This window comes from Lathamus discolor, chromosome 1 (genome assembly GCF_037157495.1).
Source record: "Lathamus discolor isolate bLatDis1 chromosome 1, bLatDis1.hap1, whole genome shotgun sequence".
Taxonomy (NCBI): Eukaryota; Metazoa; Chordata; class Aves; order Psittaciformes; family Psittacidae; genus Lathamus; species Lathamus discolor.
In genome coordinates this window covers 155,540,656-155,555,521 of record NC_088884.1, presented here as the reverse complement: position 1 = coordinate 155,555,521, position 14,866 = coordinate 155,540,656, and the positions used below count along the sequence as shown (strand labels likewise).

Sequence of the window (14,866 nt, the reverse complement as noted above, 5' to 3'; positions counted from 1 at the left end):
AAGCTCTAGGCCAGGGAAGGGAGATGAGTACAGCAGCCCTCTGAATGGGGAGGGACTGACAAGCTCTGATACTTTCGGGTTAATCTGAGTGCGGACATGGTGGTGTGGAAAGAGAAGACGCAAGACCAAAGAGGCCATTTCTAGGGAGCAGTAGTGAGATAAGAGTAGAACTGGCAGATAAGCACCAGAATGTGGGGTTTGGTGAAGAAGGATGTTTAACACCAAGGAGGAGAAAATCCAGGAGTCCAGGGACAGATCCATCTCCACGGGGAGCTGTGATGGTAGCATGGAGGTTTGCAGAGCTGCCAAAGGAGGGTCTTGAGCCCTGCAGAAGGCAGAAGGAAGATCCAATAAAGCCACACTGCCTCAGGCTCGAAAAGAAGACATTCACTTTGCTGCTCTGCAGTAGTGAGGCAGTGGAGGCTGCTAGCAAGGCTGTGAGCCAGGATGGGGCATCCACAGCCAACATATTGGGGGAGGAGGGAGGGATGGAGGCAATGAGGGATAGAAATGAAAAGAATGACATGATGGATCTGAGAACACTTTCGGTCCCTGGAGACAAGAGAAAGGAAATCAGTGCAGAAACCCCAGAGCTGTGAGCTTGCGGGTGAGGGAAGCCAGGAGAGCTGCTGGAGGTGCCGGAGGAGTGTGGGAGGTGAGAGGAGTGAGGAGGAGGAGTAAACATTTGGGTGAAGGCGTATCTTTCTGTCCCAGGATTATGTGCTAAGCACAGCAGCGCCAAACCCATGTTTGCTGGATCCCAGCTGCCCAGCAACCAGCCTCCTGCAGCTGCACTTCTCTGGCCTCTCTGCCTCTAGGCGAGCAGAGGACGGTTTGTAGAAGGATTTATTTGTTCTGCTGTGGTGTGGCAGAGGTTATGCGCAGCTTGGGGACTGCCGAGATTATCAGCAAAGTCTGGTGCAGGAGAGGAGGGACCGGCACTCCGATCCAGAGAGGGAAGCCAAAACCATGTTGATTTATTCCCCTGGGATTTCTGAAGCTACCATGGAGAGGAGGGGGTGTTTGCAGTTGCAGTGTGGCTATGTGGAAAGCTGTGTGCTACAGTGTTTAAGGCCCATATGAATAACGCAACTTTTCAGTTTGATTTGAGCCAAAGCTTTTCTTTTTTCTTGCTGAAATAAGCAAACAAGTGAAATGGTCTCAACTTTTTTTTACTTTGCACACGGCTTCAGCGAGAGGAATGCAATGGCTTTTCTCTAGGCACCACTCCAGAACAGAGAAAGGGAGGTGGAAGGCTCACTTCTTGGCCAGTGGTGAATACTCTGGTTTTGGATGTGACTAGATTGAGTTTGCACCATTTCCAGAGACAGATGTGACCTGTGCTCTCCAGTGTCAGGGCAGCTCTGAGCATTAGGTGTTAGAGTGAAGGGGAAAAGTTCCTCATGCACTCCATGCTTGTCATTAGACTTAGAGCCCGTAAGTATTAGCCTCAGTTCTGCTGATTAGGATAGTCACTAGTTAATGGAGACGCTGAGGTTTGGTAACAGCTCCCTGGACGAGGCAATAGGAAAGATCTCAGGCAACAGAGATGAAGAGAATCCTACCTGACAATGACAACAAGGTCTTCAGCATCATTTCCAGGTCCCCCAGAAGAAAAGATTAGGGAGGATCTGTGTGTCAGTCTCATGTTGGCACTGAGTCCCTTGCTAATACACCAGGAGCTGAATTGCCACGCATGATCACTTGTGTCCTACCCCTTCCTGAAAGATAAATAAATTGTTTTCTTTTTCACACTAGAAATACTTCTAATTACTTTTAGTTCAGGTGCACTCGTCAGGTGGTATAAAGGTCTTGGTCACTGAACACTTGTAGAAACTTCAGATCTAGTGTTAGTTCCTTGTGCCAATGGTGCTGTAGTCTGCATTTCTCTTTTATCCAGGAAGATGGGTTTGGGCTTCATAACTATAACGGCAACTGAAGCCTGGAAATCTGATCATCTCAGGAGGCAAAACCACCCTGTTATTTGGTTGTCATGTGTTACATTCACAGAGGAAGAACCTGGCTTTGAAAGAAGTAAACCTTATTACCTTATTGCTATGTTAAAGCCTAAAAGTTTGCAAAAGTACACGGGAGAATAAATCATTAAAGTTTTCTTCAGTTTTGTGGTATCTGAGTGGCAGATTTCTCAGGAACATTTACAATGGTCAGGAAATGTAAAAATGGAGAACGCATGAACATGCAGTCATGGGATAACCCTCCCCCTGGCTGCTGGGTAGCTGGTACCCGGCAATGAATACAAATGGACATATGAGTGTTTAAACTTGTCTTTTCCACTTCTGTCTAGTAAACTAATTGATGAAAGAAAAAAAGGGCAATTTTATTATTTCATATTTGTGGCTAACAGTTAATTAAGTTTTTGTTGATATTTAATGATTCAGGTTGGTTGTTAATATTGTTTCATTACTACTAAGTAGCTCAGAGTCTGGGCTCAGTATGTGCCTTTATTAATTATTGTTAAGTTTAAAGAAATTAAATGTGGGAAGTGAGGAAAAGGCAGCATTCCCTGAAGCAAGATTCCTGTCTCTTTCTCATCATTTGTTGTGTGTTTATTTGCCTTTTCTTTTTCCCATGTTGATGTCAATATAGAAGGAAAAATGATTGCTGAAATTGAGGGGTTTTAGTCTTTGATACATAAGGATTAGAGCCTGTAAACACACTAAAGACTTCCTAGTCTTATTTTGAAACCTTTCATTGACTTCAACACTAGCAGAATCTGGCTTCAACGACGTTTGGATTATGTGCGCTCCACAGGAGATGTTTACTATTGTGTGCAGCAAAGTTAAGAATCAAAATGTGCCTTGCTTTGAAAGGAAAAGGGAATTTTCTTGGAAAACAAGAACCAGACTCTAGCGGCAGTTTCACTGGTGAGATGAATTGTGGCACAGGGTCCAGGCCTTAGAGCTGCCAAATATTCATCACCCCAAAGCCAGGTCTTTCCTCTAGCTGCTATTTCCGGATTTCCTCTCTTTTATATATATATATATATATATATACACACACACATTTATTTTTTAATTTTTATTTAATATTTTACATATCCTCATTTGAAATGGGCACTAAATGAAGTTTAAAATCTAAGGCTAGGGACTTTATCTTGAATGCCATGTGGATTCTTTCTTGTTATGATATTTGCTCCATATACCCCTGACTCTCTTCCCCCTCTATGGAAAGCTTCTTTTAGTACTCTGGAAATAATGGGTCACAGGTGGATTAACTTGAGGAGGTTAAGGAGAGCAGCTCTGTGGCCTTATTGACTCAAGCTGTGGGATGATGGCTTTGGCAGAGTCCTGGGTCTCTCAGGCTGTTAGGTTCTTTGCTGCAGCAATACAAACCAAACAGCATCTTTCTACAACAGAAGGCATTTCTCTCATGGTAGGCATCCCCAGAGGTCTTAACAACATGTAATCCGGTGATATCTTGATTGTGAGGGTGGCTCTTTGGTCTTTGGTAGAGGGCTGCTGCAGGCATGGACCATGGATGCTCTGTGTGCTGTGGAGGTGGCTGGCTGTTTGCAGTGGTTTTGCCTTTGTCTCTGGTTAGTCCATTCCTGAAGTCAAGCGTGATTTCTGTTAGCCATCTGAGCAGCAGTAATTGTGGCACCAGTGCACATGATTCTTGCATCTCAGCTCTCTTTGCCCAGGTTTGCTCCCCATGCACACTTCTGCTGCTCATAGCCAAAAGCTTCATGATGACACACAAATATCTGTAGCAAAGACCTTATTCTTCATATCTATGAACATTCAAGTGCCCGAAATTCTGTGAATTTTAAAAGAACTCAGTATCAAAACTGATTCTTCGTTTTTCTGAGTAGTTTCTTGCCAATGAGATGTGATGTTTTTCAAAAAATATGTGACATACTTTGTAATTACTGGTTCTAAGAAAAGCCTGATGAAGGCAGGCAGGCAAACTTTCTCCTTGTTATAAATAGCCCAAAGAATCACTGATCACTTAACACAGTTTACAAAAAAACACACCTCAGATTCTGTCTCCTCTCTATGACCTGTTCAGACACCTCTCTGCTGACCCAGTGCAGGCAGCCTACACGTAGCGGTTAGGGTCTTTTAATGATTCATATCTGTCTGAGCCCTGAAATCACTGTTTGGTCATTATTCAGACTTTACTCAGGGGTAATTCCCATTGCCTGGTGGTGCATCTCTGGCAGCTGTTGCAGCTCCTGGCTTTGATGTGTTTTCCTTTTGCTTTGTGACAGCACCATCCTTTCTGCTGCAGTGACTCCTGGTACTGGTGTTTCCTTTTTCTTATGTTGAGGAATTGGTTTGAGCTAAAGGCTTAAGATTTGTGACTCCTCAGAAAGACATTCTGCAGCTCCTGCTTGTAGCTCAATGACTACAAACTACAGCAACCAGGAGCAGATACATGAACAAAGAATGAATTCTTGCTTTTCCTCTTTCTTATTTTAAGGTATGGGAAAATGCTCTCCTACAGCCTTCCTTGGTCAACACAGAAATGCAATGTTTCTGGTCATGGTAGTGGATGGGTTTGAAGTGTATGGGTTTTATTTTGGAAATGGGTGGAAGAGGGTATTTCTGCAGCTCTAAAGAAGTATCTTCATCCTCCCCTCTTTGTCAAGTCCTCACTCCCCCGTTCCTCTCATTCTGCAGAACTCTGAATGGAACAGCAGCTGATGGATTTTTTTGCTTTCTTCACACAATTTCAGCAGCCTGGAGGGTAAGCAGATGTATACAAGCCATCATATAAGCATTGCTACCTTGAAGCTTGATGGTCAAAGTCAATAATGAATGTAGGAAGTAGAAATCTATGTTCCAGCTTTGTGAGGTGTCCCCAGCCAGATCAGAATGTCTGTACATCCTATTTCTATGTTTGAAATAAATGAAAATAGGCAGATCCATTCAAAGAGTCTATTGCGAAGCTTTATTTACTTCAAATCTTCAGGCAACAAACAATGCATAGAGGCAAAGAATTTTCTTTCTGCTTGTTTCTCTTTGCCTGATTTTGTGAAGAGAATTCCACATTTGCCTGGTTCCTGCTGCTCCAAACCTCGCTGACAGTAGGAAAGATTTGTCCATAAACCTATGTATTATATATGCATAATTATACTAACAAGAGCTGTTACTGTGATGACAGTCTCAGCAGTGGGGTAACACAGCTAGTGGAAATCTCCAGCATTATAGAACATAGCAAAATCAGTGCTGGGGTAGCTCCACTGCACTGCTGGACCCTACTGCCATGGTCTTGTTGGGTTAAAAAGAAATAGAACAGAAATCAACTGCATCTGTTCCATAGCTGTGTTGGGTAAACTTCAAAGGGTAGAACACAGCTTAGCAAAGAGTATCATATCCTTTCTGTTGTTGTGGCTCTGGGGATTTTGGGTGTGAAGAGGTGCGGTCCCTGATTGACAGGACATGGCTGGCAAAAGCCTCAAGCACAGACACAGTTGTACCAGCCAAACCTGCGGATTTTGGTTGTGGGGAAAGGTGGGGCTGAAACAGACTCCACTGGTGAAATCTCAGTTTTAGCAATACCCTCCGCATCCCTATTAGAAATGCTTCTGCCACGCAGCTATCTCAGCCAGGCACTTACAAGACAGAGGTGGCTTTGCTCAGGCAGCTGCAGAAGGGAGCTTTTTAGTACAAAAAACATTTTGTTAGAGTAATGTCTATTTTCTTTCTTTTTAGTTTTCCCAATCTGTTGCTGAGAGGCTGGTGCTGTAAGTCACAGCTGGGCAGGTACCATCTGATAATGAGTAATTCTTGTGTCTGATATTGGCATTGATCTGGTTCGTGTTTTGCAATGTAATGTCATCTCCTGAGTGGGCTTGCTTGAAGTTTCTTGTTATTGCTATACAGTGCTTTTAATTAGCTCCTGAAGGGAAAGAGATGAGAAACGTCTGGATGGTAAATCGTCTCTGATTACAAGTGTTGGATCGGCTCCTCCGGAGGTGCTCTTAAATGCTTACTGAACACATTGGTGATCATTTCTAAGGGTCAGGCACTTTGTAAACTCTTCACTCCCCGTGGTTTAGGAGAATATCTCACTACATGGCATTCCCATCTACCCACAAAGACCCACAAAGACATTAATGATTAACAATGATAACAGCTCTGCTTACTTTGAAAACCAAAATACCCTAAAGTCAAGTAAATCACAGTCTCTTGCAAAAGCTCATTGCTGATTCACCCTCCTGCCTCAGCCCAGCCTTGGAAGTTTCCCTCTGCCAGACAAAACCTTTGTGAGAGGACAGCAAAGATGAAAGTCTCTGCTCCTTTCACTGTTGTCTTGGCTCTGACTCTGAGCAGTGACTGTGCAAGGATGGTAAGTCTGATTCTTCTGTTTTGGAGTGGTGGATCACCTATGTGCTGACTGGCAAGGCAGTGTTGCCTTGGGGCTGGATGAGTGAGGCTGATGACCAGACTGAAAGGAAGAATGCTTCAAATGAAAAGCAGCGATTTGCTAGGTGAAGGCTCACAGCAGTGCTGAGAGGGGGGCCTGTTGGAGGGCTGGTCCCATGCTTATCTGCAGTGAAAGAGATAGCTTACATCCATGCCCTGCTAGGGAGGATAAACAGGACAGGAGGAAGGACCACAAAAATTGAAACACTTTGAAAAAGCATCTCAGAAGTGTGCTGACACCAGCACATACCTGCAGTAGCATGGAAGGAGAGGTGCTACCCCACCAGACTCTACTGCTACCTGGTAACTGAACTTGCCAGCTTAAGTAACCATCTCCTTCTTTCCAAACCTCTCTGTTTTCATGTCATGGCCTCCAATGTTTCCACTGTGTGCTTCGTGTCTCTTTTTGGGTTATGTCTGTGAGGCATCTGCAGCACTGCTGAGTATGGCTGTGGCTGTTTGGCTTTGCTAGCCTGCTTAAATGCCACCATGGCCTGGCATCCACCGTGGACTCTCAACGAAGTAATAGTCTGGACAATCAGTTGTGTGGCTTTATGATTAGCTTTATTTCACTAGTTAGGTTGAATCTAGCTCACGTATAATTAAATGATGCTGTAATCCTAATTATCCCAGTGAAGTACAGAAGTATCTCCTTCGATATCGCAGGTGGGAGCAGAGAGGAATATTCACAGTGCTTAGGAAGAAATCGGTCCTGCCTAAAGGTGCTGCAGTCTGCTCAGTGCTGGCATAGTGAGCAGAGTGCAAAAACCATTTCTTCCTCAGAATTGTTCAAGCCCTCCCTATATTTATTAGCGAAGGATTTGCCTTACCCCTTACTTGTTATGTGCCCTGTTCAGTTCTAGGTTCAAGATGTGCTGCTTCTTTGACTGTTTTTGTGATATTTCTATTTCGCTGTAGCCCAGCTGCCAGCACCTTTGCCAGCAGCAGCACTTTATGTATATTACCATTTTAAATTATTTCCTGTGGTTTAAAATCAGCTCAGCCCAGTGCTCGGCGCTTGCTGATCAGCAAACCCAAATAAAGCAGGGGTTGCTTTTTTAACCAATGCCCGGGGGATTACAGCTAAGTGGCAGGAAAAGTCAAATGCTGGGATGTAATTTGTAACTGTGAACTGGCTCCAGAATGCATGTATGTTTCCTGCTGAGAGAAACAGGAGATGTGTCCCTCGGCAATAGGAAGAAGCAGAGCTTTAGGCTTTTTTTTGTGCTGTGCTGGGTTTTACTGGTTTAACAGAGATGTTTCACGAGCCAGAGTTTATCTACACTCTTTCACCAGACTGTGCTCCAGCAAAAATCACACACAAATAATGAGATTTACAGAAGCACTGGGAGAAACACAATTTCGGGGCACCCTGGAAAACACGTTTGTCCCTGTAGGATGGTTCCCAGAGTGAATTTGTGTCTACAATCTACATTTTCTTTTTCTCTTTGTAGCACTACAAATCTGGGGCAGGAAGAGGCTCAAAACATGAGTTCACTCACCCACAAGGTACAAAGTCAATTCCAGTGGGTTTCATGACAGTAAGAATGATCTGCCTGTCTGTATCCATGCTGTGCAAGTCAGTAGTAAGCCTGTCTTTGTTTCAACATGAATAAGGATTATGGAATGATTATGCCAATATTAATTTCTGTGTAGAGGGGAATTTGGTATTAGCTTAGGAAACTCGGGTAATTTTCCTTCAGGTGCAGATTAATGGGAAGGTGATGATGGGATTTAAGTTTGTCTGAGCTGGCATGGTTTATATTCACCCATAACATGGTGTGGCTGTAGACGTGCAACTCCCTTTATTTTAATCAGAGCTGTGTCTGCCCTGTGACTTTAAAGCACATAAACTCTTTGTATGTGTAGGTTCAATTTCTACAACAGCTCTTGATCTTTTGGTGAGAGAAGGTTTTGAGCCCTGTGCAATTTGCTGGGTTGCATTTGTTTTGATGGCACCAAACAACCAGGCATCCTGTCTGATTAGGCTGTATGTGAGCACTGCAGACTCTCATTTTTAAAGCTTTTATTGTCCCGAGTTTTTGCTGTTAAGGATTATATGAATTTGGCTGCTAGTGGTGCCTTTATAGCTTAGAACAATCTTTAATAGCCTTTGGGATGCAATGTGTCTTCTGAAAGATGATGTATTTTCACAACTCTCCTAACTCATTATAATGAGCAGTATCAGAGAAGATAGATCTGAACATTTGTTTAATTAGTTCAGACAATGAACACCAGGTTTGACAACTGGATAGCAGAGGGGCTGGCAGTAGCTGTTTCTCATTGACAGATAAGGGGATAGTTAGGGCAGATGGAGTGATCGTATTTCCAACTGATTAGGAAGAGTTTGGGTAAAGGTTAATTTTTCCATAATGCCAATAACGAGCCTCAGTAGCTCTTTGAGATGACGAGTCTGGTCTCATGAGGGTTAATAGATATCTCAAAGGTGTGCAGGAGACCCAGCCATCACGGAAGGGGTAAGCTCAGGACAAGGAGCAGTCATACATCGTCACTGAGAAATGGAAATGCACTATGCTGCCAGCTCACTTGTACGCCCCATTTCTCTCCTTCAGCAGTGGTTGGCTTCCCATTCACACTCCTGGCTCTCAAACCTGATTGCTTTTAGTTTAATGGTTAAATAAGCTCTGACAGTTTTTCATTGTCTCTTTTATCTTCAGTCTGTCTCATTCTCCAGACTCATGTTGAGGGATTTTTTTCTGCTAGACTCCCACCACCCTTCCTTAGACTGCCATCACTGATGTAGTGAACATGAAACCTGTCCTTTTTAGATACTGGTCCCGCTGATTTCTCACCAGTTTTAAGGGATCTCATTATCCCAAAGGGAGGGTGATATGATCAAAACTCTCTGTCTTCACCCAACCTTTAAATCCTTCTTTCTCCCTGCTGTTCCTGTTTCAGTTTGTACTGTCTGGTTCCTTAATTGTCTTAAACAGATGCTATGATGTGATACGGAGCCTGAAAAGATGCTACTTCAGAAATCGATTTAATATGCTGTTACGATACTACATAATTAGAAATGATAATTGCAATTAATGAATATAATTGGCATTTGCAGTACCAGCAATTGCAATATATTTTCAGCTGAATCGATCTGAGATCTTTATTCTACTGCAGAGCACATTAATCTTTCTTGATTCGGTCATTATGTGGGATTTTAAGCCTCTTCTTGTGCACTAGAAATTGCAGAGACAGGAGTCCAAAGTACAGCTGGAAAATGTGAAGATTTCTATCTTCATAATTTGAAGTAATAACATGTAATGTATGTACCTGTGGGTTGGTGTTTGACTGCATGATGAGTTTTTATTCTTTTATTTCAGTGTTTACAGAGGATGGAAATTTATGCAAATTCCCTTTCCGGTACGGTGGAAGGTTTTATCACTCGTGTTTATCAAACCTATTTTCCCGAAAGAAATGGTGAGTTAACATTGCTCATAAATGAAGACAGCATTCAAAGGAAAATGTCATCCTTTTAGTGTGTTAATCTTGCTTTTAGAATAATTAACTTGAGCTTAATGTTGTGCCCAAGGAGAACCATGCAGTTCTCTTGCTTATAGTCATGGCCTTCAGGTCAAGTTCATGCTCAGAGGGGAGGGAGCCCAATGATGGGGTCTCCAGGGCCACAGAAAGCTCAAGAACCCTGGAAATGTTTCCTTCTTGGCCTTCATATTGGAATTGCAAATTACATGAGTGGGAAGAGCTTGTACAGAAAGGGCAGGACTGATGAAATGACCTGATAGAAACTTTCTGCTGAGGGAAAGATACAGACATCTGTAAGAGATGACACTTGGTTAAGGAACTGTTTGATTTGTGAGGGTCATACTTGTACTGCAGCAGGCACCATCTGATTTTTGAGGAAAGTTGTGGTTTTTTTTAACTCCTTGTCTCTAATTTCTATCCAGATTGGCACTAGGCCCCTTTTGGACAGTGCAGTACTAAGAGGTGAGGTATTACTCCTGTTTGTTAGGTAATGATTTATTCTAGTAGTGTGTTTAAGGTCAGGCCTCCTTATATTGGGCAAAGGTTATTCTTTTATGTACTCAGAAGTTGTTAAAAGCATTCATTATTCAGTTTGGGTTAGGGGTGGCCAAGTGGAAACCCTACTGAAGCAAGCCCTGAATAAACAAGCCTAACTTTGCAGATGAATCTATCTAATGGGCATATATTAAGAGAAATCAAAGGCAACAAAGCAGGGAATATATCAGTACCAGTAATGTGAAAACATATGCACAGCTGAACTATGTGAACGGCATATAATTGGATGTTTCCAGTGTGGAAATATTTGATAGGATTAATTTTACCTGTCCATGCAAGGCAGAAATCTCATTTTTTATACTGGGATATCTAATTTTTTCATGATCTGTGTCATCTTTCTGATGGTGAATTTGTTTCAAGTTTAAGTGGTGGTGTCATGTAAACAGCACAGAACATAACTTCTTACACGAATAGACACAGGGCTTCAGTCTAGGAGACCACTTCTGAATTTCCCCAGCATCCATAGGTACAATCCAGATAAGAAACCCCTCCAGGAAAGAGCTCAAGAATATCTCAACTAAGGTAAGAGAACAGGAATAATTTTACAGTTTGAATCTTGTCTTGGATGTACTGTAGTCACAAAGAGCTTGACTTTTGGACCCACTTAATTTCATGCAATGTTTAAGATGATCTTGTTAATACATGACGCTGTGTTTTTGGTTTTAGCCAGCTGGGCCACAGAAATGTTAAAAGAAAAAGGAAAACCTGTGACTGGCTGGATTCAAGGTTAGAGCTCATTCACTTTAGAGCTGATCTTGGACAACTTGCTCCCATGGTTCCAGTTTTTTAAAAGCCATTTACAAATGGGGAGATGAGGAGGGGAACAGCTGGAGCTGTTTGGTTTTGACAGGCCATTTCACCCCATGGCTGACCTGGCCAGTGTTTACTCTTTTTTCATAAACTAGAAGCAGCCTAAATGTGTGACTTCAGGCTCAGAGATGCAGGGAAAAGAGCCCTGAGTAGCGGTTGGGAAACTGCTCCAGGAATTTTTGTCTGACTTGGCACTAGCCCGTGCGGGACTGATGCTGAATAACTGATCCCAGGGCACCTGGCAGGCAGCAGGCAGATGCTTCTGCCTGCTTCTACCTGCCAGTAGGGATGGAGATGATGGAAGGGTGGATGTAACCTTCCTCTTTGGGAGCAAATGAAAGGAGACCAAAGCAGGAGAGTGCTAGATTATACATACACTTAATGGGTCTTTGTCCTTGGTCCTCAGGTCATACTTTAAGACAAGACTACAGTCAGGACTTTATAGTGTAAGCCAAAGCCTGCTCCAATAGGTTTTAATTTTATTACATATTTTCTTATACTACATATTACGCAGATAGCGTGTGCTAGCCCATCATATTCAGTTCAATAAAAACATGGTCCTTCAGCAGAAAGCATATCAGAGCAGTGTCTGTCTTAATGCAAAGCTGGATATCATTAATGAAAGCTGCTCTTGATTCAAAGGGTTAAACGTGAAAGGCAATCAGATGTTAGATTGTTAGATGTTAGATGATCAGATTTTAGATTGGATATAAGGAGGAAGCTCTTTTCTGTTAGGGTGGTGAGGCACTGGAATGGGTTGCCGAGGGAGGTTGTAAATGCTCCATCCCTGGCAGTGTTCAAGGCCAGGTTGGACAAAGCCTTGGGTGACATGGTTTAGTGTGAGGTGTCCCTGCCCATGGCAGGGGGTTGGAACTGGATGATCTTGAGGTCCTTTACAACCCTAACTATTCTATGATTCTACAATTCTATGTGACCTTGTCCATTTGTAACATTAAATGCTTCAATATGTCAGTCCTGACTGCATAAACCTCTCCCTATTTTCTCTGAGAGCAATAAACAAGTTGTATCTTTATAAATATTTATTGAAAATATAGGAAAGAAGAGTAAATAATTGCAGTATTCAAATAACAAACTTCCTTTAACAGCATCCTCTATTGCATTTCCCTGTAATTGTAATCTGTCTTCACAGGCAAATTCCTATTTAGAGGCCTCTTAACAGGTAATAAAGATGTCATGTAAACTCGCCTGTTGTGTTGAAAACCAAAAATTAGCTGTAACAGTAGCTAAAGTTCAGGGTATCTCCAGAAACTCAAAGCAGCTTAGGGACAGACAAAATGGGAATGCATTTAACACCCATGAGAGCAAATGGGGAGGGTGGTCTGTATTGCAGCCAAACAGTGGCTGAAGGAATGCTGCCAGTGCCCTGCCCCTGTGTCCCGTGATGGGATGTGTTGCCTGAGATCCTGCACAAGAGGAATAGCAGGAGCAGACTTTGGCTCAGATTTTGGCTGTGAAGGTGTTGACTGACACCTTGGAGGTGCCTTATCCTGCACTTGAGTGATGGATGTGAAGGTCCCCGTTGTGCCAGGCTGTTTTGAGTGGTCTTAGGTCTGTATAGGAATGGCGTGATCTTACCATCTTCTCTAGGATTAGGGAGGTTAGTTATTTTGGCACAGACTGAAAACAGTGTAAAGGAGAGCTTTTTGGCCAGCTGGATTACAAGATAGAGAGTTTGTACAAGTCCTGGGAAGGAGAAGGACATGTGGGTTGAGCCAGGAGATACCAAGCGTCAGGCTCTGGATTTTTCTGGTGCTCATTGCTCTAGTGCTCTGAGGCAAAGTCTGGCCATCTCCTGGTCAAGACAACACCTTAAGAGGGTCTGAGGAAACCTACAGACCTTGAACACTGTGAGAGCACCAGGTATGATCTCAGAGCTCTTTCCTTCCACCAGCCTGCCTCTGGCCTGAGGCTTTACTTGCTCTCCAAAATGTCCTATTATTAAGGCTCCCAATGTTCCTGATGGGTAAAACAGCCTGCTTTCCATTTATCCTGCCTACCAGTTAGGCCTCATCTATAATATAATATACCATTAATCTCTCCATCCCTATGTTGTTTGACATACACAGATTTAAAATGTTGTTTAAATCAATCCTTAGTAGTGGACTTCTATATTAGGAAGAAGTTCATCAGTGTGAGGATGGTGAGGAGCAGGAAGTGGTTGCCCAAAGAAGCTGTGGATACCCCATCCCTGGCAGTGTTCAAGGCCAGGTTGCATGGGGCTTTGAGCAACCTGGTCTAGAGGAAGGTGTTCCTTGGAACTGGATGAACTTTAAGGTCCTTTCCAACCTGAACCAGTCTGTGATTCTATGCCTTTTCTGGTGTCATTAATTCAGTACCCATGATTGCAAGTTTTCACTTCTTTATTAACAATATTATGTAATGGGCTGATGTAAAGACTTTTGTTATCTCATAAATTTAGAGAGTGGGCCCATTTACAAGTAACACAAAGAAATACTAAGCCCATTTGGTTGATCTGGCTGCTGAGGATAACATCCTATGAAACTGAAATGCCATCACGTTTCTGACAAGCCTTCCAGCAAAGAAGACATTTTAAAAAGAAAAGGAGGGAGACCAGAAAGTAGCTTTGAGGATGCACTGAGCTTTTCCCAGACAGTGAGAAATACATGTTGGAAAATACAAAAGGATTATGTGAATATACAAGAAGGCTGGCACTGAGGAGGCAGCCTGGCATCACAGGGGAGGACCAATTCTTTATAGTCACTGCAAGGGGAGGGGAAGAAGGAGACTGGTTGTGAAGAACATTGGCGTAGGAGATCCAATGGGTTGTGGAAAGCTAGTGGAAGAAGCCTTAGTCAGAATCTCTAACAGCAGAAAACATCTAAAAGGGGAAAAAATGAGTTCTCCATGTGCTTAGAACTTGGCTGTTGCTGGGAAGACTCCAAAGAGTATTAATTTGCATATAGATAGTTTTTTAATCCCTAATGATCACAGTTTGCTTGCATTCTTTAGGTATACACAGGACCTTTTTCATTTGCCTCTTCCATGCTGCCCAGTGTAGCACTGCTCTTCCAGATCAATAATTACATCAACTAGAAAAGCTGGAAAAGTTTGGATTCTCCTTCCCTATCATTTCTGGCACGGATGAAGTGTTCAGTCAGAGAGCATTTTGCCACCAATGACACAGCAATGCTGAGAATCATTTTTAGTGTACTCCTCACCTTAATCCTTGTGCATAATAGACAGTCTTTTAAAAAAGCACAATCCACTTCCCAATGAAGGAACATGGAGAAATTTCCATCAACTCCCAAAAGAGTCGTGAAGGCCTTAGTGACTGTGAGAAAACAGCCTCTTTAAGTAAATGCCAAGTTAATCTGTATTAGACAAACAACCACCTTTCTTTTTCTGCACCTTCTATAATTGAGGTCACCAAACTTAGTATATGTGGCCTATTCAGATGTTCCATTGGAATGAAAGCATATTTAATGCCACATAGCATCTAATTAAGAAGCAAAGTAGGGCAGGTAAAATGGTAGACGTGCTCTGCAATAAAATTTCAGTCTAGCTTGTGACATCCTAGGGGGAAAAAATATTTGATAACACAAGTGTTCAAGGTATGATAAAAACACACA

General features: G+C 42.7%; 1 protein-coding gene across 1 annotated transcript in view; it reads left to right on the top strand.

Annotated features, from left to right (window-relative positions):
• Nucleotides 1–6,149: 6,149 nt before the first annotated feature.
• Nucleotides 6,150–14,866, top strand: part of HGFAC (HGF activator) — a 43,930-nt gene continuing 35,213 nt past the window's right edge. Inside the window, exons 1-3 of the mRNA XM_065660191.1 lie at nucleotides 6,150–6,315; nucleotides 7,847–7,901; nucleotides 9,731–9,827. Of these exons, the coding sequence (XP_065516263.1) occupies nucleotides 6,250–6,315; nucleotides 7,847–7,901; nucleotides 9,731–9,827 (218 nt within the window). The 5' untranslated portion in view covers nucleotides 6,150–6,249. The remainder of the gene's footprint in view (nucleotides 6,316–7,846; nucleotides 7,902–9,730; nucleotides 9,828–14,866) is intronic.